At 42.6% G+C, this 18,313-nt stretch overlaps 1 protein-coding gene across 3 annotated transcripts; it reads left to right on the forward strand.

The window, feature by feature from the left end:
- Positions 1–2,483: 2,483 nt before the first annotated feature.
- Positions 2,484–18,312, forward strand: si:ch211-102c2.8 (trichohyalin). Of its 3 annotated transcripts, XM_042708207.1 has the most exons (30): positions 2,485–3,750; positions 3,850–3,947; positions 4,182–4,236; positions 4,612–4,740; positions 4,849–5,112; positions 5,728–5,823; positions 6,558–6,665; positions 7,112–7,198; positions 7,291–7,375; positions 7,538–7,667; positions 7,768–7,842; positions 8,124–8,216; positions 8,587–8,699; positions 9,305–9,431; positions 9,849–9,968; positions 10,207–10,332; positions 10,703–10,891; positions 11,008–11,070; positions 11,248–11,343; positions 11,670–11,771; positions 12,089–12,271; positions 12,490–12,621; positions 13,279–13,511; positions 13,872–13,998; positions 14,160–14,243; positions 14,563–14,768; positions 15,215–15,241; positions 16,126–16,201; positions 17,249–17,467; positions 17,647–18,312. In XM_042708207.1, the coding sequence occupies exons 1-30, from the start codon at positions 3,681–3,683 to the stop codon at positions 17,689–17,691; spliced, it is 3,558 nt and encodes a 1,185-aa protein (XP_042564141.1). In that variant the 5' UTR covers positions 2,485–3,680; the 3' UTR covers positions 17,692–18,312. The 3 variants fall into 3 exon arrangements, with proteins under 3 accessions (XP_042564139.1, XP_042564141.1, XP_042564140.1); XM_042708205.1 differs by having other exon boundaries at positions 2,484–3,947; XM_042708206.1 differs by lacking the exon at positions 15,215–15,241 and having other exon boundaries at positions 2,485–3,947.
- The last annotated feature ends 1 nt before the right edge of the window (position 18,313 follows it).

An 18,313-nucleotide genomic window follows, 5' to 3' on the forward strand; every position in this document is an offset into this window, starting at 1 on the left:
AGACTTAAGAGGGTATAGTTAGTTAGTCCATTTGAACTATGCACAGTATAGTGATAAGGTGATTTCTTGTTTTCTGTAGGGCGTACTTTAATGAAATATACTACAAATATAATTTTTAAAAATATGCAAAGAGCATACAGCCTCTGTGGTGTAGCTTTTAACATACCAAAGCAGGCTTCAGTGCAACATAGGTGTACTGTTTTGTGAACATATGTAAACATCAATGGATTTGTAATTGTTTTTAGTGTAAGGGGAGCTTTAAAATAACAATCGCAAAATGTAACTTGACAATCATATCAAATATGGTGTGTAATTTAGTATATGGCTTTAAAAAGTGTATTTAAAGCAAACTTAAATTTAACTGAATTAAAAATTAAAAATTAAAAGTTACCTCACATAAAAGTACATTTTTGTATCACCAGACCAAAGAATGTTTTGTCAATATTCATCATGCTTCTCTTTGTGTTCCTTGGCAAAGTTTAATCATGCAGTTTTGTGAGCAAAGGTTTTCTTTGTGAGCGCTGGCCATAGAGGTTGTCATAGAGCGCTGGCCATACAGTTTCAAAGGCACCTACCCATCTGTAAATAGGCATCTTCCCCTCAGTCGTCACCTTCTGTTATTGGCTGTATGGCTATTGCTATACCATCTAACAACTGCTGGAGCTATTTTGGCTCATATTGAGGATCATACTGATGGTCTTGTGCCTTCTCTGGTTTCCGACCTGCACTTAAGCAATTGTCATGTCATAACAAGAAGTTCCTTACCATATGGAGCCATCTTGCAGTTAGACACAACCCAGGCTAAAGTTCAGAAAGATGCGGTGTTCACAAGTTATTTTACAGTCTTCTGCATGCAATGAGCCTTAACTGGGAACAAATGTAATCACTTTTTTTCTGCAGTGATCACAAGTAAACAGACTTTTGTTGCAGTGTTCTCAAGTGTACTCATCGCATTGCATTTAATATTTTAATATAGCCAAACTGACCTATTTGTTTTTAATTGTACATCAAGCCAAATACAATTTCGATTTAAAAACAATATAATGTTTCTAAAATGATCCAGTATGGTTGATAGGTTGGACAAAAAAAAAAAATGTGTATACATTTTACTTGCAATTAGTTGGGAATATACTTACAAATTAATATATAAAATGAAATGCACCATAATTGCAATGTAGGTCAATTCAAGAAGCAGGGATGTACTGTATACTAAATGGGTCAGTATTCAACAGTACAGTATCAACAGTATTCAACATTTTAATTATACATTGTCTAAGTATCATACTAGTTAGTGTTCCAAAATAGTACTCTAAAGTTATACTTAAAACACTACCTAAATATGGCTTAAATAATATATTTAAATAGTAGTATGTTGTTCCAAAATCATACATGCTACAAGTATAATATAATAAAAACATAATACAAATATATTTTCACAGGGGGAGGAAGGGATGATTATCACTGCATTATTTTGTAATAATTTTTCAAATAAAATGTTTTTGAAATCTTCTTGAATGTGACTGTTTTCTGACCTCTATCTCACACACAAAAGAAATTCCATCCAGTGAAAGAAAACACACAGCGATAATTCTCTGTTATGAAATTGAGTTTATTGTAATTTAAAACATGTTCCACCTTAGTTGTTCATCATAGCATGACAGAAAAGACCATACTTATTTAAATGGGCTATTACCCTTGTGTGCGCATGTTTACAACAGCATGTCAACTATTGTTTTTAGACCACATGACATGTTGACAACAATTCTTCAGTGACACCAGGGTTTGCACTTCTGAAGGGGACATTTCAAGTGCTCACATGTGTGAGTGTGTGTCTGTGTAGGGGGGCGCCAGAGTTACCGTATGCAAACAGAGAAGACGTTTACAGAGGGCTCCACCTGGTGTACAAACCAACACACATACACATTTGTCAAAAGCTCAGAAAAGTCTTCACAGGCTCTTTAAGGAGCCATGAGGTTCCATTATTACGGTGAAGGGGTGAACGAAAAGGTGTTTCTAATTATAACTATAGATTAGCTCTTGACCACAGATTTGCTGATACATCTCTGTCGAGTTGCTCATGGTCAAAGCACTCATACAAACTGCTTTGAACCGACTTGTTCTGTCCTCTGGTCTGTAATGTATAAATCCTTTATCTTAACCAACCACACAGCTTTGGTTTCATTATATATATATATATATACATATATATATCCATGCCTCTAGTACTCACGTTGCAACCACCAACGACACCATCTCCTCCAGCACAGACCATGGTGTTCTTAAGAGCAGGTCCCCACCAGTCGTTCTTGGTGCAGGTGGCGTGGTCCACCACAGGCATCAGTGCCTGCTGCAGGTTATCAGCGATGGGGCCTCCAGCTAGGGCACAGCACAGAAACAGCACCCTAAATATTTCATACTGCTAATGTATACATATGCATGAACCACACACTCATATAGAGATGTCACAAGCATGTATATGTACACACACACTGGAGTTCAGCAATGATTCAGTTCACAGTCAGCAATATGTAGATTTTTACACAAGCGAGAAAGAGAGAAATCATTAGCTGAATGATCTTGTACTTGTGCTGATTGATTATGTGTCACCAGTATTGTTATGTGCTAGTAGCATATTTTCCCACACTAGGCTGAAGTATGATTGTATGTGTGGTTTGTACTGGAAAGTACTTTTTTCATCATTGAAGTACGTTCTAACCCATTGATGTGCATTGTTCACAGTGGACAGTTGCGTATGTTGCTCAAAATTGTAAATTCTGAAAAGAATGTTGGCATGTTTCATGTTAAATCCCACACAGTTGCCTGATAATTCATTCAATTTGCCGCTCTGAATCCCGCGAATCCTTGCGTAGAGTGCAGACAAGGGTGTGAGGAAACTCTGGCTGGGATTGGGATCCCTGTGTGTTTCGCCGTTGCTAGGAAACCATATTCTCGTTCGTAAAAAAAAAAACATTCCTACACATGAAGACGCGGGAGCCTTCGAATGTGCTTGTACGGTAATATGGGGGGTAATATGTCTGTTTCCCTGTGGTTTTGTATGGTTTTGTTTGTAATTTGCACTGCTTGGATTGTATGAAATTATACAGAATTTCACAATTAAACTGTGTGGAATCCTGAAAGACAAATGCAAACATTCCAAATAAATCTTGAAGTTAATTAAATTCCAACTGAGTCTCAAGAAGGATCTTGAGTAGGCTATCTAACATCGCAATGTAGCAGTTTCTGGTTCCTGTTAGACGTTCCTAAGACGAGAAAAAAAGTATATAAATGGCACACACATAGCCTACATCTGAGGAGACTATGGCCAATAATGACTGAAGAATAAGCCTTAATGTGTATTATAGTATGTATGTAATGCCTTCTTATGCATGTATTTCAAGCGTATTCACTGTGCAGTCGGAAACAAATCTGTTAACCGTAGACTATGGCAAACGAGACTCAGTTTCCAGGACAACGCTCATTATAAACACTCGAGCAGAGAGATCTTGCAATACTCTGTCAGGCAGTGGGCATGGTTCATCTTCCAGTTGTTGTGCAAACTATTCTGTGCGAGATCAAAGATATTCTGACGTGTCTGTTCAGTTTGATTGTTTGTGTGTGTGTGTGTGTGTGTGTGTATGTGTGCGCCTGTGTGTTTGTGATGCCATTCTGATTTGGCAGATATGGAAGAAAGCAACTACAATGGGCAAGCAGGAGAGGATGGTGAAGATACTGATGAATTGCTTTGCACAGGTGCCGAACTAACCTTGTTTTCTCATGCATGGAGTTCCTCCAGGTATGCTCAGCCTTGTACACGCATCAGTGCATCCAACCTCTGTTATGCCCTCACAGATGAAGCTTATAATGGGCGCTTGGCATCTTCAGCACTACCACGGGACCACTGTGACCTGTTGCTGGACGCCATTGATGCTGAACTGAGTCGCCTTCAAGTCAGATATAATCCTTTGTATTCCTTGTACAGCTGTGATTTAGTTCACACCATTTGACGTTAGTCTCCCCCGAAATGTTAAAACTGATGTGTCTTGTGGACTTGAATGGTCTTGTGCCTGTCAGCCTTCAAATAATTCCTGTTCTAGAGCTATTCTACAGCCAGCGAGGTATTGGTTTTGTCATTTCTCACACCTAATGTGAACGTCACAAGGGATTTTCGTTTATATGCACAGAGTCAGAATCTCAGCCATGATGGAAACTTTAAGACAGAAGATGTGAAGGGATTAGGTAAGTATATTTCCAGGAAGTAGTTGAGAATCTTTGTGGTATTAATGAAAAATCACTTACAATTCTGCCATTCCCAGCACCCCTTCTATCTTTCAGAACAAAGCATGCATATTTGTAATGTTTCCGTATCTATATTTTCCATTTTATTTTATATCTATTTTTATGGGATCACTGTGCCTGTCATTTCATTGTCCACGTAATTTATTTGCTGTTAAGCACTTTGAGCTACATTGTTTTGTATGAAAGGTGCTATACAAATAAAGTTTATTATTATTATTATTATTATTATTATTATTATTTAACCTCCCATCTGAAAAGGTCTCATTCTGTCAAGTCTAGTAAGAAACCAATTCATATTTTTTCATTCTGCCAAAGCATATCTATGCGGAAGTCCGTCTCTGAGTAAGGACACTGGCCTGGGGAGCACCAGCCCTACGAACGATAAAGAGTACCAGGACGCACCCTCCCATGGGCCTGAGGGCACACCTCCCATCAGGTCACCTTGTAAGAAACTCTCATCTGCTGTTGTGTCTCTACAAATGTTTAGGGAAAAAGTCTCTTCCCATCCTCTCTCACAGCTCTAACTACTTTCTCGCCACCATCACCCCACAGCCAAGGCCTCTGGTGGTTGGAAAGACTCAGCACGACGCTCAGAGAGAGAGGGGAGCAGTGTGACGCTGGACTCCAGGACGGAGCAGTGCCACTGGAGGCTGGAGAGACTGCTGGGGAGGGCCGACAGAGGGCCACTGATCTCCACACCTCCAGCCCCAGACAGCGTCTGCACAGAAGACTTCACGGAGCGCTTCAAGGACGAGACTGTGGACCTGGACGAGAAGAGCAGGACTGAGTCTTCCCGATCCACGCCACATGATACCGGTAAACATGTGGTCGTAATGTGATAGCAGCGTATGTATTAAACCGGGTCTATTACAAGTGCTAAGAGCTACATCAGGAGCTGTAGGTGGATGGGGGAAGGATATTGAGTTTAACTGTAGTTACAGTGAATACACCGAGGTTGGCAGCAGTTCATTGCAGGAGGTACCCCATGAATTTTTTATGAGTTCACCAAAGGCATTTCATTTGTGAGTCAGATAAGTAGCTGTCTTGGTTTTAATTAGCCTTTCATTAAAAGCAAATACCTGATTAAGTGAATGTAGAAGATTAAAGGAGATCCAAATGTGCGTTACCCCCTAACTGGGAATTGGGTTGAACATAACCGCTTTACATAACTTCAACATTAATATGTTCTAAATTAAATTCATTAGTCAGAAGCTAAATGCGTCATACCTCTTCTCCTAGATGTTTTTAATTTGCATTCAGTTAGTGAGCTGAACTAAACTCTCCCATCAAATTAATCCATGTCATCTATCACGACGCTGTTGTCTTCAGGAGCTGAGTTGAAGGAGGGACAGGGGTGTAATGCACAGAAGGGCTGTGAGTAAATTAGCTGCAGACTTCAATATGTTGTTTTGAATCTTCTGTCACTTCCAGCTGCTTTGTCTGGGCCTCCCAGCAACACTGGTGCCACAGAACCTGCCGCTGAAAACACGAGCCTTCCTCTGGGAACTAACGTCAGATACCTGGCAGGTACTGCCAACAGTTTTCATTTAGAATCATTAACTGCGCTACCTCACCAAAGAACAATAGGTATTTTCAAAGTTAAATGATACACACAAAATGATTTGCGAGGACCCCTAATAAAAGACCTCTTCTTCACATGCATATTTACTTGTCCGACAGACACTTTCACCCAAATTATTGCAGTGTGTGCTATAAATGCCTGTTGATTTTATTACTGCTTTTATGAAATACTTCATGTTCTGTCTGTATACAGCCTTGAATGAATGAAGTGGAAATAAGGGCCTTAGGGGCTTGTTATTGCAGCACTTTTTTTTTGCTAACACATAAACCTCCATATTACAATCCACTGATATCTCTAGCCATTTCACAGTGGTGCTGTAACTTTTTTCGTGGTAGTGGTTCAAATGAAATTCAAGTAATTTAAGTGGCAGTAGCAATGGTTGTTGATGAGTTATAACATGAGTCATAACCCAAAGTTACTGACCTCAGTGCAAGGTTCTTCTCCTCCAGGTCCTCTTTCTCTCCAGGAAATGTCTTACCTCACATGCTCTCGCTTCGTTGCCCAATTTACATCAAACTACTCCTTCTTGTCCATTAGACTCTACTCATTATAATGGATTCATCAGTCACTTTGCTCTGAGGCCTTTTGTTTGGATGTGACCTAAGGTGAACCTGAAAGATTATGATAACATTTGCTTTTGTCATCCCCCACCCCCCACCCCCCCCCCCCCCCTTCTAAGGAGTACCGGTGAAATATTTTGATGCTGTGACCATAGACAGCGACCTGGACTCGGTGCGCACAGAACAAGTCCACAGACACCTCCACAGGTCCTTCAGCCACAGGAAAGGTACTTCAGCAAAGACAGAGCTCATTATTTTCTTTGTGTTTACCGTGCTTTTCACATAGATTCAGGTAAATAGAAGTGATACTATGTTTTATTTTCTTTGTGTTTACTGTGCTTTTTTGCACAGATTCAGGAAAGTAAAAGTAATACTAGTTTTTCCTCCACTTCATCCAGATCCAGATTATTACCTGTTAATTGTCCCTGCTGTTTTGCTGAATTCTAAAGATTAGCCAGTTCAGATTGTTGCCACAAATATTAGACTAGTCCATTTGTGTGTGGTTTGCTGCCTTGCACACATCCAGCCCTGACAATCAACAGATCTTTACACTGTCGATTTTGCTGAGAACCGCACGAAAAATAGGCCCCACTCCAAAACTCTAGATGACACAGGTGAAGCGAGTGGTGTGGTGTGTTTTCTCAACTGATGTGATCTTCTTGTCCTTTGTCAGCCACTAAAGCTGTTGAACAAATGGACAGCATGTGCTCTGACCACAGCGGTTGTGACACACAGGCGGAAGAGGGGAGCCAGCAGTACGGTACGGTGATATTACTGAGCCATTAGCATCCATTTTCATTTTCCGTTGATTGTCTGCTGTCTGTGTTTTGAGAACAACATTTTGTTATTTAGGTACACTGGCCTCAAGGGCCACTGTCAGCTCCTGTGGACGTCAACGCATAGAAAACTCATCTCACTCCAGAGGACAGATGTTTAGGTATCACATGCTTTTTTTATGTTGACTTCGTTCAGATGCAGAATTTAATGAGCTTAAATGACACACACTGTTGGTGAAAACAAACCTTAAAATATGCTCAGTGATTTTAAAAGGTTGATATCTTCCTTCTTCCTTTTTCACTGGCTGATGCGTGGACCTCAGTTCTGATGATAATAGTGAAGAGAGTGAATCTTTCCAGCACTCCAGAAATGGCCATAAAGGAACAAGACACCCGAGCAGCACTCACAGAAGACCGAGAGCTAATCGGGTTAAACGAATTCGAGGAAACAATGTAAGAAACTGAGTAACAAAATCTTTTGACCCAATTTGACAATCAATACACATTTTTCTCATCTATCCATCACCTCACTCACCTCTGGGCTTTTCTGCAGTTCTCCTCTGGGTGGATGGAGGAGCAGGTGACCGGGAGACGACTCTTAGAGGAAACACTGTCTGCTCTCAGAAAGGTCTACTATGAAGCGCACGCACAATTAATGGCGCAGTCCGTGACTATAATCCAATAACATAGTGGCTCAGACAGAGCCATACACTATTCTAGCCAATCAAAACATTGCTTCAGGAGCACGGAATGGAGGGGTTTACTTTTATTGGCTGATCTCACACATCAACAAACTTTCACCAGAATCGTGGATTTCACCTTTAATTATCACAGTAACAAAAGCAAGCACCTTCACAAAGGAAGTCTCACTATGAAAGGTTTAAGGTGTGTGCTTGTGTGTGTTTGCAGGCCAACGAGCGGGAGGAGAATACATTGGTCATGAAAAGAGCTCAGCTGTGTGAAACTGAGCAGTCTCTGACTGAGCTTCTGCAACAACGACAGGTATGTCACTAACTCACATACCACCTTTTCTCTTCTCTCTACTTAGACTATCTTTTTTTACTGTTAAACAGAAGTCTGCTGGCATACTGGCAGTTCAGTATTAGTATCCAAAATTCTATGTAGTGATAATTTATCACTGCTTGCTTTGGGGTAATACTATATTATCAATGTAATCTTTAAAGTCTGATGGGCTATATTATGAATGGTGTACAGTGTTTGTGTTTGTGTGTGTGTGTGTGTGTGTGTGTGTGTGTGTGTGTCTGTGTTTGTATGTCTGTGTCTGTGTCTGTGTCTGTGTGTGTGTGTGTGTGTGTGTGTGTGTGTGTGTGTGTGTGTGTGTGTGTGTGTGTGTGTGTGTGTGTGTGTGTAGTGTGTGTCGCAGCAGCTGGAGCTCCTGAGGCTGGAGGTTGAGCAGAATGAGAGGGATGGCCAGTGGTTTCAGGCCAGCCTGAGGGACAACACGGCCCAGGCAGACGCCTCCAGGTGGGCAGGCCATGAGCATCTCTGCTGAGCTGCACGCACACTTTCTTACACATGATAGTTTCACCAGACATCATTTAACCCTTCAACAGGGGAGTTTTTAAACATTCTAACAAAAGAATGCGTTCATCAACGATTTAAGATAATAAACTTCCAGGGTATATTTGATGGACCCAGATATTCTTTTGAACGTTCATTATACAACATTCTAAACACACCGGTGTGATGGTACAGTCCATGATTCTGGAAAAAGGTTGTTGATATTTGAGCTCAACAGCCAATCAAATTATATCCCTCCCTTCTCTGCATCTGAAGCAATGTGTTGATTGGCTGGAATTTTGTATGGCTAAGTCAAGCCACGTTGTTTGTTTCACTTTTAAAGAGTCAGGACTGTGTACAAAAATAAGAGTCATTTGAGCGCACAAACAGAATGGACAGCTAGAGGGCCACGAGCGTATTGGCGTAGTGGATTATATTGCAGACTGCACCTTTAACAGTAGAGCATTGTTAGCATTGGTCCCTGTCAGTGGAGATGTTATGTTAGTATTGCTAGTATCTTGCTTCACAAGTTGTGCTGTAGTTTTCCACTGCTGTGTGCTTTACTGTAGGCGTGAGCTGCAAAGGCTGCAGAGCCAGAGGGACTCCTGTCAGCTGGAGGTCACAGCTCTGCAGGAGGAACTGGACACCCTGCAGAGGAGCAGGACTGTCCTGCAAGAGGGAGGAGAGACCAGGAGGGTAAGAGCTCAAGCGAGTCTTTCAGATCGAGTGTTTATTCACCAGACAAGCGTGGCATGTTTTGGTTAGGTTCTGCAGAGTTGGTGGAAATGTGTTAAGCCACAGAGAGCACAAATGTTCAGTTCATGGTTCACTCATACACTTGTTTGGTTCATTAACTTCACTACTTGACCGAACAACAATGGGTATTTTCAAAGTAATTTCAGAGGACCCCTAATTAAAGACCTCAATTCTGTGTATTGTCTCTTTAAATTATACCTCTTATATATAGCCTCGAAATAGATCTTTGATTTTTTTAATATGATCAAATCCAACTTATCCCTCATATTTTATAATTCTTTCTCTGATCAATCTGCGTTTCACCATAGTTCGGGAACCCTCTCAGCCTTCCCTGACTCTCTCTCTCTTGTCTTTTAGCTGAGTGGCAGTGTGTCTGTGCTGGAGAGGGAGGCGATGGACCGACTGCTGGAGAATGCCAAATCCGCCCTGTTCACAGAACAGCGGCGCTTCAGACACACTCTCGACTCCATGTCCGAAGTATGCCACTCACTCAAGGAGCTTCCACTTTCTTTTTGCTATCAATATTTTATCGTTTCCAAAACATATGGCTATTATTTGCATTTGTATTTATTCACAGATTACTGAAGACTGTGGAATGTAAGACTGAATCAGTTTTTCCTACTCTTGTTTTTAGGAGGTGTACTGTCATGGGTGCAACGATAACTATCCATTTACTGTAGCTGGAGTCTATTGTTCTCTCCTTTGTCCTCCACAGAGGCTGGACGAGGCTCAGCAGGAGTTAGACCAGAGAGAGGAGGAGCTGAGGACTCTGAGGAGGAGGTGCACAGAGCTGGAGGCGCAGCTCACCGACACCAACAGACAGAGGGGGGAGCAGGAGGAGGTCAGTCTCACTCTCCTCTTCATCTCTCTCCATGGCTGGGTGGGATTCCTCCTGAGGTCGCTGCTCAGAGAGAAACATCCAGCTCTCTCCACTGATGTGGGGAAAACAGAGACTGTTCAAGAGCCATGTGTTGCTCTCCATGGAAAGTTACATCTAAAGGGCTACTGGACCAGGACTACGCTTCTTTCAGGATGTCAATGCATTCTTTCTGTCTTAGATTACATCCTGTAGGCTCTATGGCATTCATAAAAATGTGCCAACAGGGTGACGTGATTTCAGCAATATGTTTAGCAGTGCTTAGACTCAGCCAATAGGTTTCATTAGTTTCCTTCCCTTTTGCCTTTATGGCAAATGTCTTTTTGCTCCGCAGCACTTGCAGAGACAGCTGAAGGACCAGGAGGGGAGGGTGGGGGCCCTGGAGCGGATTGTGGCCCAGAAAGAGGTGCTGCTGCTGGGTGTGCAGGAGCAGAAGAGCGCCCTTCAGTTGGAGCTCGGCTCTCAGAAGGAAGAGTGTCACAAACAATGCACCCAAATTCAGGAGCACGGAGAGCGTGAAAAGGTTTTTGGATGCAGAATCATTCATACTTTTATGAGCACACAAATGTTTGCGTGAATTTAAGTGTCTGTACTGGAACATGCAAATCATACATGATAACCTTAATATCCTCTCTACAGGAAGTGGCATTGGAGGCACAGGGGTTGCAGTTATCTTTGGCCCATGAGAAAGAGCTTCAACAGGTGTGTGAGCCTCCTCCTTCTGCGTGCTGTTAGAAGCTGGTGATAGAGAACCTAAAGGGGAGTTGATTTATCATTTACTTTCTATAGAAGTGTGATGAACTGGGTCCTGATAATCAATCAAAATGAATTTCTCACCCCATAAAATGTTGAGTAGTTATAGATGAGCGCTTTATGCAGGTCCGTCTTCAGGGGCAGGAGGTGAAATCAGCAGCTCTGAGAGAACAGGCCCAGTCTCACACACAACGCGTGGAGTCGCTTGAGAGCTGCATCCAGGTCAGTGCATCTGCACCTGCCTCTATACTTAAGCATCAAATCAGTTTCACCGTTACCTCTGTGGAGGAAGTGTGAGTATTAAACGCTGTCCATGTTCGCTAATAGCTAATTATTCCAACAGCTTGCACACGTCCTCTACAAATGGACCCTTTTTTGTTACATTGGTAGGGAGAAAAGGGGGGGAAATGCTGAGGATGTTTTTTTAGATCTGTAGATGCCGTTGTCAGTACCAGGCCTGCAACTAGAGGTCTAAGGGATGTCTGTCTGTCTTCTAGATATCAAATACTAATACCACCCTTTTCTTATTTCTGTGGTCGCAACCTCAGCTGAAGGAGGAGGAGGTGAGGAGGCTCACAGAGACTCAGGAGAAACAGGAGGAGGCCATGGGGAGGCGTGAGAAGCAGCTGAGAGGAGAGACTGAGGAAAAGGTATTTGATATTCTAGGTCTACTAAAGGTACTTAATATTCATTTACTATATTCATTGGCTATAGAAGAACCCCCACAGATATGTGCAGTTGTTATTTATATTTTGTATTAATATTTGCTATTTATACCACCCCCTCCCCCAGAAAGCAGTCTCTGAGCACTATTCATATATCTAAACTTTGCTGTTTTAATGTCAGTGGAGTTTAAACCTATTCTAACTCGCCCAGATGAAATATGCTGTTGAAGTAGGCTATTCCCCGGCAGTGGTGGAGTACTTTTGTCTGAGGCAGATCATGCCATGTTTTTCTCTGAGGTCAGGTGCAGCAGGCCCTGAAGCAGGAGCAGAGGAGGTGGGAGGAGCAGAGGGAGGTGACGCTGCAGGACCAGTGGAGGAGGATGAAGAGGGAGGAGCAGGAGGCTGTGGAGAGTGTGCGCGCAGAGGCGGAGAGGGAGAGGCGGAATGCGCTGGGCCTTCACAGCAAAGTACTGGAGCTGCAGACCGTGAGTATATCTAAAGCCAGCAACTCCTAGTCCTCCGATTCCTCATTTATTGTTCTCCATGTCCGTCTGTCTGTCTGATCTATCTATCCGTCTTTCCATCAATCCGTCCATTCTACTCTCCCTCCTTTCTCTTAAAATTCCTTGTATTCGTTTTTGTTTTTGTCACTTGATGTGCTCTCCATCTCTGTTTCTTTTCATCTGCTCTGAACCCTTTGCAGAAGGTGCAGACACTGGAGGACAAGCTGTGTCTGCAGCAGAGGGAGCAGTCGTCTGCGCAGGCGGCCGTGACACAAGCTCTGAGAGAGGAGCATCAAGCGGAGCTACAGAGGCTGCGCAGACAAACAGAGGAGGTCAGAAAGACATACACACACACACACACACACACACACACACTCTCACACACACACACACACACACACACACACACACACATATACACACACACACACTCACACACACACACACACACACACACACACACACACTCACACTCACACTCACACATACACACACACACACACACACTCTCACACACACACACACACACACACACACACACACACATATACACACACACACACTCACACACACACACACACACACACACACACACACTCACACTCACACTCACACATACACACACACACACACTCATGATGCAATGGATGTCATAGTAATGATGCAAATGATTGGGGTGAACTCCAGAGGTGTTGTCCATTTCATGCCAAGACATCCTTGTGAGCTGGCAACCCTGCTCACCCTGTAGGCATACACAAATACACACACACATTCTTTTATCACACTTTTAGCTTTCTGCTGGTCTGGTTGACTATAACTTTTGTTTTGCTATTTCTAATACTTTTTTGATGGAAATGTGTGTTTGCTGTGCCAAGAAACCCCATTTTAAATGTACTGTACTGTAAGTAGGCAGTGACTGAGGAGAGTCACTCCATGCACTAGTCCGTGTGAAGAGTTGGACTCAGTCGTTTGTGTTGCTGTGTTGACAGGAGGCGCAGAGAGAGGGTTTGAGGTTAAGACACGTTCTCCAGCAGTCAGAGGCGCAGCTGCATTCCTCGCAGGTGACACGTGCAGAGCAGGAGCATGACCACCAGATGGTGCTGGAGAGGCTTGAACAGCAGCAGCGGCGCTGGGCTCGGGACCTGCAGGTGGAGTGCCAAAACCTGCAGGTCATGCTGGGAAATGGAGAACACACAGAGCTCATTGGAAACACACTGCTCAGGTACGCCTTTACCTGTCTACTGCACACACACACAGCTACACTTGGCTGGTTTAATCACTGCCATTATACCATGGCATGGGTTTATGAGGACACAATGAACAAGCATGCCAGAGAGGGGAACTTCATCGTCCCTCTTAAATGGAAATTAAATAGTATTTCTATACTGTCAATCTCAGTTCATGCACAATGACTAGTCCTGTGTGTAATCCATATGGTTAAGTCACTGCCAAACACAAGATGTCTCTTAAGGGAAAGAGGATGCTGGACCCCAACGGATATTTAGTGGATTTAGGCTTTCCTTATAATGTGCGTGATTATTCTGGGTGCCTTGACATGGTTTGGCACTGTCTTTGTAAACAGTTATACCTTAGGCCAGGCAGTGGAGATGGTACCGACCCTTAGACAGCAGTTCCAGAAATTAATTACCGGGCTTCAGCAAGAGTTGGAGTTACAGAAACACACCAACCAGAAAATAGGACAGGACAAGGTACAACTTTCACACACACACACACACACACACACACACACACACACACACACACACACACACACACACACACACACATATATATACACACAAACACACATACACTGTGATACACCACTGAAATGCATTATTGATCTCTCATGTCTGTGGATCGGTTTCAGGAACACGAGCTTCATCTTCAGAGAGAGCAGATGCTTCTGGAGAAGGAGAGAGCCCTGCAGTCGCTGAGGGAGAGACTCATCCAAGTTAGATACTCATCTTTTCAAAAGAAACTTTTTGCCTTAATGTAGTTTTGCGGCATGGTGCTCCACTTACACCCACAACAAAGATGAACATTCGATTTAGTGACAGAAAAGTTAACATATCAGTTATTCAATTTGCCATCAAATTTAATTTATTAATGATATAGTATTTTATATAGTACCTTTGCCACACACACATACACACACTCTCCCGTTCTCTTTCTGTTTCACACACCAGCACACTTATACGCACACATATACACACTTACTTCCACACACACACACACACTGTGATATGTGTTTGACACTGTCTGTGCTGAAGGAACACATTGAGGAGCTGAGTATCCTGAACCGCTCCCAGCTGAGGGGGGCTCCAGAGGGGAGCGTGATGGACTCCTTGAGGCGGCAGCTGAGGGACAAGGACGAGGAGCTGCGGCACGTGCAGAGGAGCATGGGCCAGTGGAAGGAGAAGACCGCCGCACGGCTGGCCCGTAAGTTTGAGGAGGAGCTGACGTCCGAACTCGAGAGGTGAGTGGGGTTGACTAATGATAGCCCCTCTGAGACCAAAGCACACCAAATCCTGTTACGCCTAAAGAGCGACTGAGCAATGTCCCCACAATACAGATGATGATGAAAGGACACGAGGGAACAGCTGAATTGGGATGTCAAGTATGGGGGGAGGGGGCTTCACTCAACAACAGTATGATATCCCGTGTACAAATGTACATCCATTGCCAAAATGAGAGGGAAGGCAATGAACACACTGCGTCTATCCCCTGCCAGCACTCATGACTCACACTGACACACTGTCATAATGCCTTTTAAGGCACTCTATGACTACTATGACATTTGCTGAAAGGCATATCCTTCTTAAGTTTTGTGCATGTTCAGTAGCTCTATGTTGAGGCCTATACACCTTCATCTGAATACGTAGTGAAACTGTTTCATATTGACAATATTATTGCTACCTACAGATGCAAAGCAGACATACTCAGGAGAAGGTAACTGCTGTGGTATTTAGGTATTTAGATATTTACACTAGTCTGTATTTAGCTTACTATAGTAGTCTAACTCACTAAATGACAACCTCTTTGTAGTAGTTACAGCTAAAGATAGTAACTATAGACATGAAAGAGGAGTCTCTACTACCAACCTTTTTCTCTGTGTTCTCTAGTGTTAGATTGTTTGCCTTCCTAACCTCTTCAAGTATCCTAGAGTGGCTTGTGTCTTCTACTAATATGTAAAACTACACGTCTACAGAATTTGCATGGCCTGTTCAAGTTCAAGTTCAAGTTCAAGTTCAAGTATTTTATTTGTCAGATGCACAGAACAACACTGAGTCAGACTGGGCACTGAAATTCTTAAGATAAGACACTGCACAACAACCTACCATAGCATAACATAAAATAACATAACATAACATATAAGTACTCTGAACATAAATTAGACATATAATAAACATATAATAAATCTATTAAATATACAAAATAAATATGCAATACAATCTGCTAAACATATAATACACATATAGTAACCTATACTAACCTAATAAACCTATACTGTTCTAATCTAGGTCACTAGGTCACTTAGGAGGCCATTTCCCACAGTTGGGAAAATAGTTTTTTGTTCTTGCTGTCAATATGCCTTTAAAGCTCTGCGAGTTTTTGTCCTAGAATCCTAAAAAGAACACCCCCAGAAACCTTTAATCTTCTACATACTATATGCCACTTGTGCATGAATGTTTTTAGTTAGCGAAAATATACAAAAACATCAAGGCATTTGAGACTTCTTAAAAAAGTCAAACAGGCCTCGGCCTCCTAAGGGTCACAGTCAGCCTTACCTTTCTCTCTTTTGTCTCTGCCCCTGTTGTCATGCTGTGGTGCAGAAGAACTCCAAGAGTGTGTTCAGACCGGGAGAAGAAGCTTCAGCGTCTAGAAGAGGAGATGAGGCAGCTTACCATGGTACGCTCTCAGTCATTCAGCAGCCATCTGGATCTGAGACTGACAACACAATGAAGTCATACATGTTATCTGTAGTCATGGTCAGAGGCATTTAAACAGCTGCATAGCTGCTGAATGGGACAGTAGAGAGGACCACCACTGGGTCATACATTCACTCGTCATTAGTGATTTGTTGGCCATCATCTGTGTTGGAAAAGGATCTATGGTCTATGGACTAATGATGGTTGGCACAGTGCGGTTCATTATTCTCTGTTCCTGGTCTTGTCATTTCAAAACATGGGCCTGCCATGACCAATAAGACACACTGTTACTAAGCTCAACTTACAGTATACAACAGATGTGCAATATCACTTAAATGTCAAATTATTCAAAATCGTATCACCTTACAGTAATTGCATTACTTCCCTAAAGTAGGAACTCAATGCAAAATTCATTACTGAGATTCAAATCTTTTTTTCCCCAATACTTCGTATGTCCAGCTTTATTTTTCATGACAGAGTCAAGCCTCCTCAGCATGGAGGGTACCAGTGTTGCACACATTTCTGGAGAGATGTTCTGCCATTCTTCAGAGAGAATTTTTTTCAGCTGCTCTTTCCTGGAGGGGTTGTGTTGCTCTTTGCATGATTTTGGCAGTGTGCTTTGATTCATTATCATGCTGGAATGTTCCTTTTATGCAGTTTTGTGCCAAAGAGCAAGCAATTGTTTCTTTTCTTGGATGCCGTCCATAGAGGTTGATGTTAGGCAATGTCCTTTGCACAGTCTGAGCTGTCAAAGAAACTTCTCCCATTTCCACTGCTAACCCCTGAGTCTGAAGCACTTTCCTGTCTGTTTTTCAGAGTTAGATTGTGCAAGTAGCCCATTGTCAATGATGTCATTTTAGGAGGTCGACCACTGTGGCTCTGATTAGTGTACTTTGACTCGATCTGTACCTCCTGATTACTGCTACAACTGTGTTTCAACTGATTTTGTTGGTCACCAATCTTCCTGCAGCCTTTTGCATCTTTGTGAAGTCTCACTATCAGACTTTTCAATTCCTTCTTCCTCTAGTGTGCCGACTTGGAAAACATGCCCTCAGCCACACCTCCATCCTCCAAGTCCGCAGATCCCCCAGCTACTCTCCGTTCTCAGGATCTGGCTTCCTACAAGCTGCTCCGTCACCTGCAGAGTCGCATCCGACAGCTGCACGCCGAGAACCGACCCCACAAGCACAGCCCTCCTCACCAGCCCAGCAGACCTGCAGAGCTGGCTGGCTCCTACCTGGAAACGGTATGTGGCAGGAGGTCCTTCTGTATGATTGGTAATTCACCCTCTCTTGTGTGTATTCTTCAAGTCACTCATTTAAGAATATAGGCGTGTACCCTTGATGGAGTAGTCATGCTGTGACATAATGTTGCGGGGGTCAACTTTGGTCATATTTAATGTCAATTTGTTCTATGTGTCCTCAGATTCCAGCTACCCGGGAAAGCAGTTTTGTAGCAACACAGAAATAAGGACGGTGCCCGGTTAAGACATATAGACATCTTTTTCCATTACATGGCCTGTGTTTGCTATGCACAAATGGACATTATTTCCACTACTCAGTGACCAGAAAAAAGGTCCCTGCAATGAAATGGGTCCTCAAAACTAGGGTGTGTAGGATACCAACAATATAGTTTATTGGTGTCAGTGTTAACAAGTCAGAAAAAGGAATATTCCCTCAAAAATGGCACAGATATATAAGAGGTCAAAACATTTCAAGAGGTAACCCAGTTCATGTAACCTTGCTGAAAGGTTAATGGCTTGGTGGTTACTTAGAAAAGCATGTCAGCAAATCCTCAGCAGTTGGAGCTGTACTGATGTTTTACAGCTAGATTAAAGGTTGAAGATTGAGTGAGATGTATCTCCTTGTTCCTGCAAGGAAATGTCTGTATTCAGCAGTCAGGCCACCTGGTTGAGGTCATCGTGACTTTACATATCCTCTCTCACATGTTCACATATAGTTGGCTTAGTTTTAACTTTTTTTTCTTTCTCTAAATCAGCACATAATTAACACAAACTGCCAAATCAATGTTTTTATGTATGCCTGTAGTACAATACATAACATTTTTATGAATAAAATTCACTGTCAAATAT

This window comes from Clupea harengus, chromosome 7, assembly GCF_900700415.2.
Source record: "Clupea harengus chromosome 7, Ch_v2.0.2, whole genome shotgun sequence".
NCBI lineage: Eukaryota > Metazoa > Chordata > Actinopteri > Clupeiformes > Clupeidae > Clupea > Clupea harengus.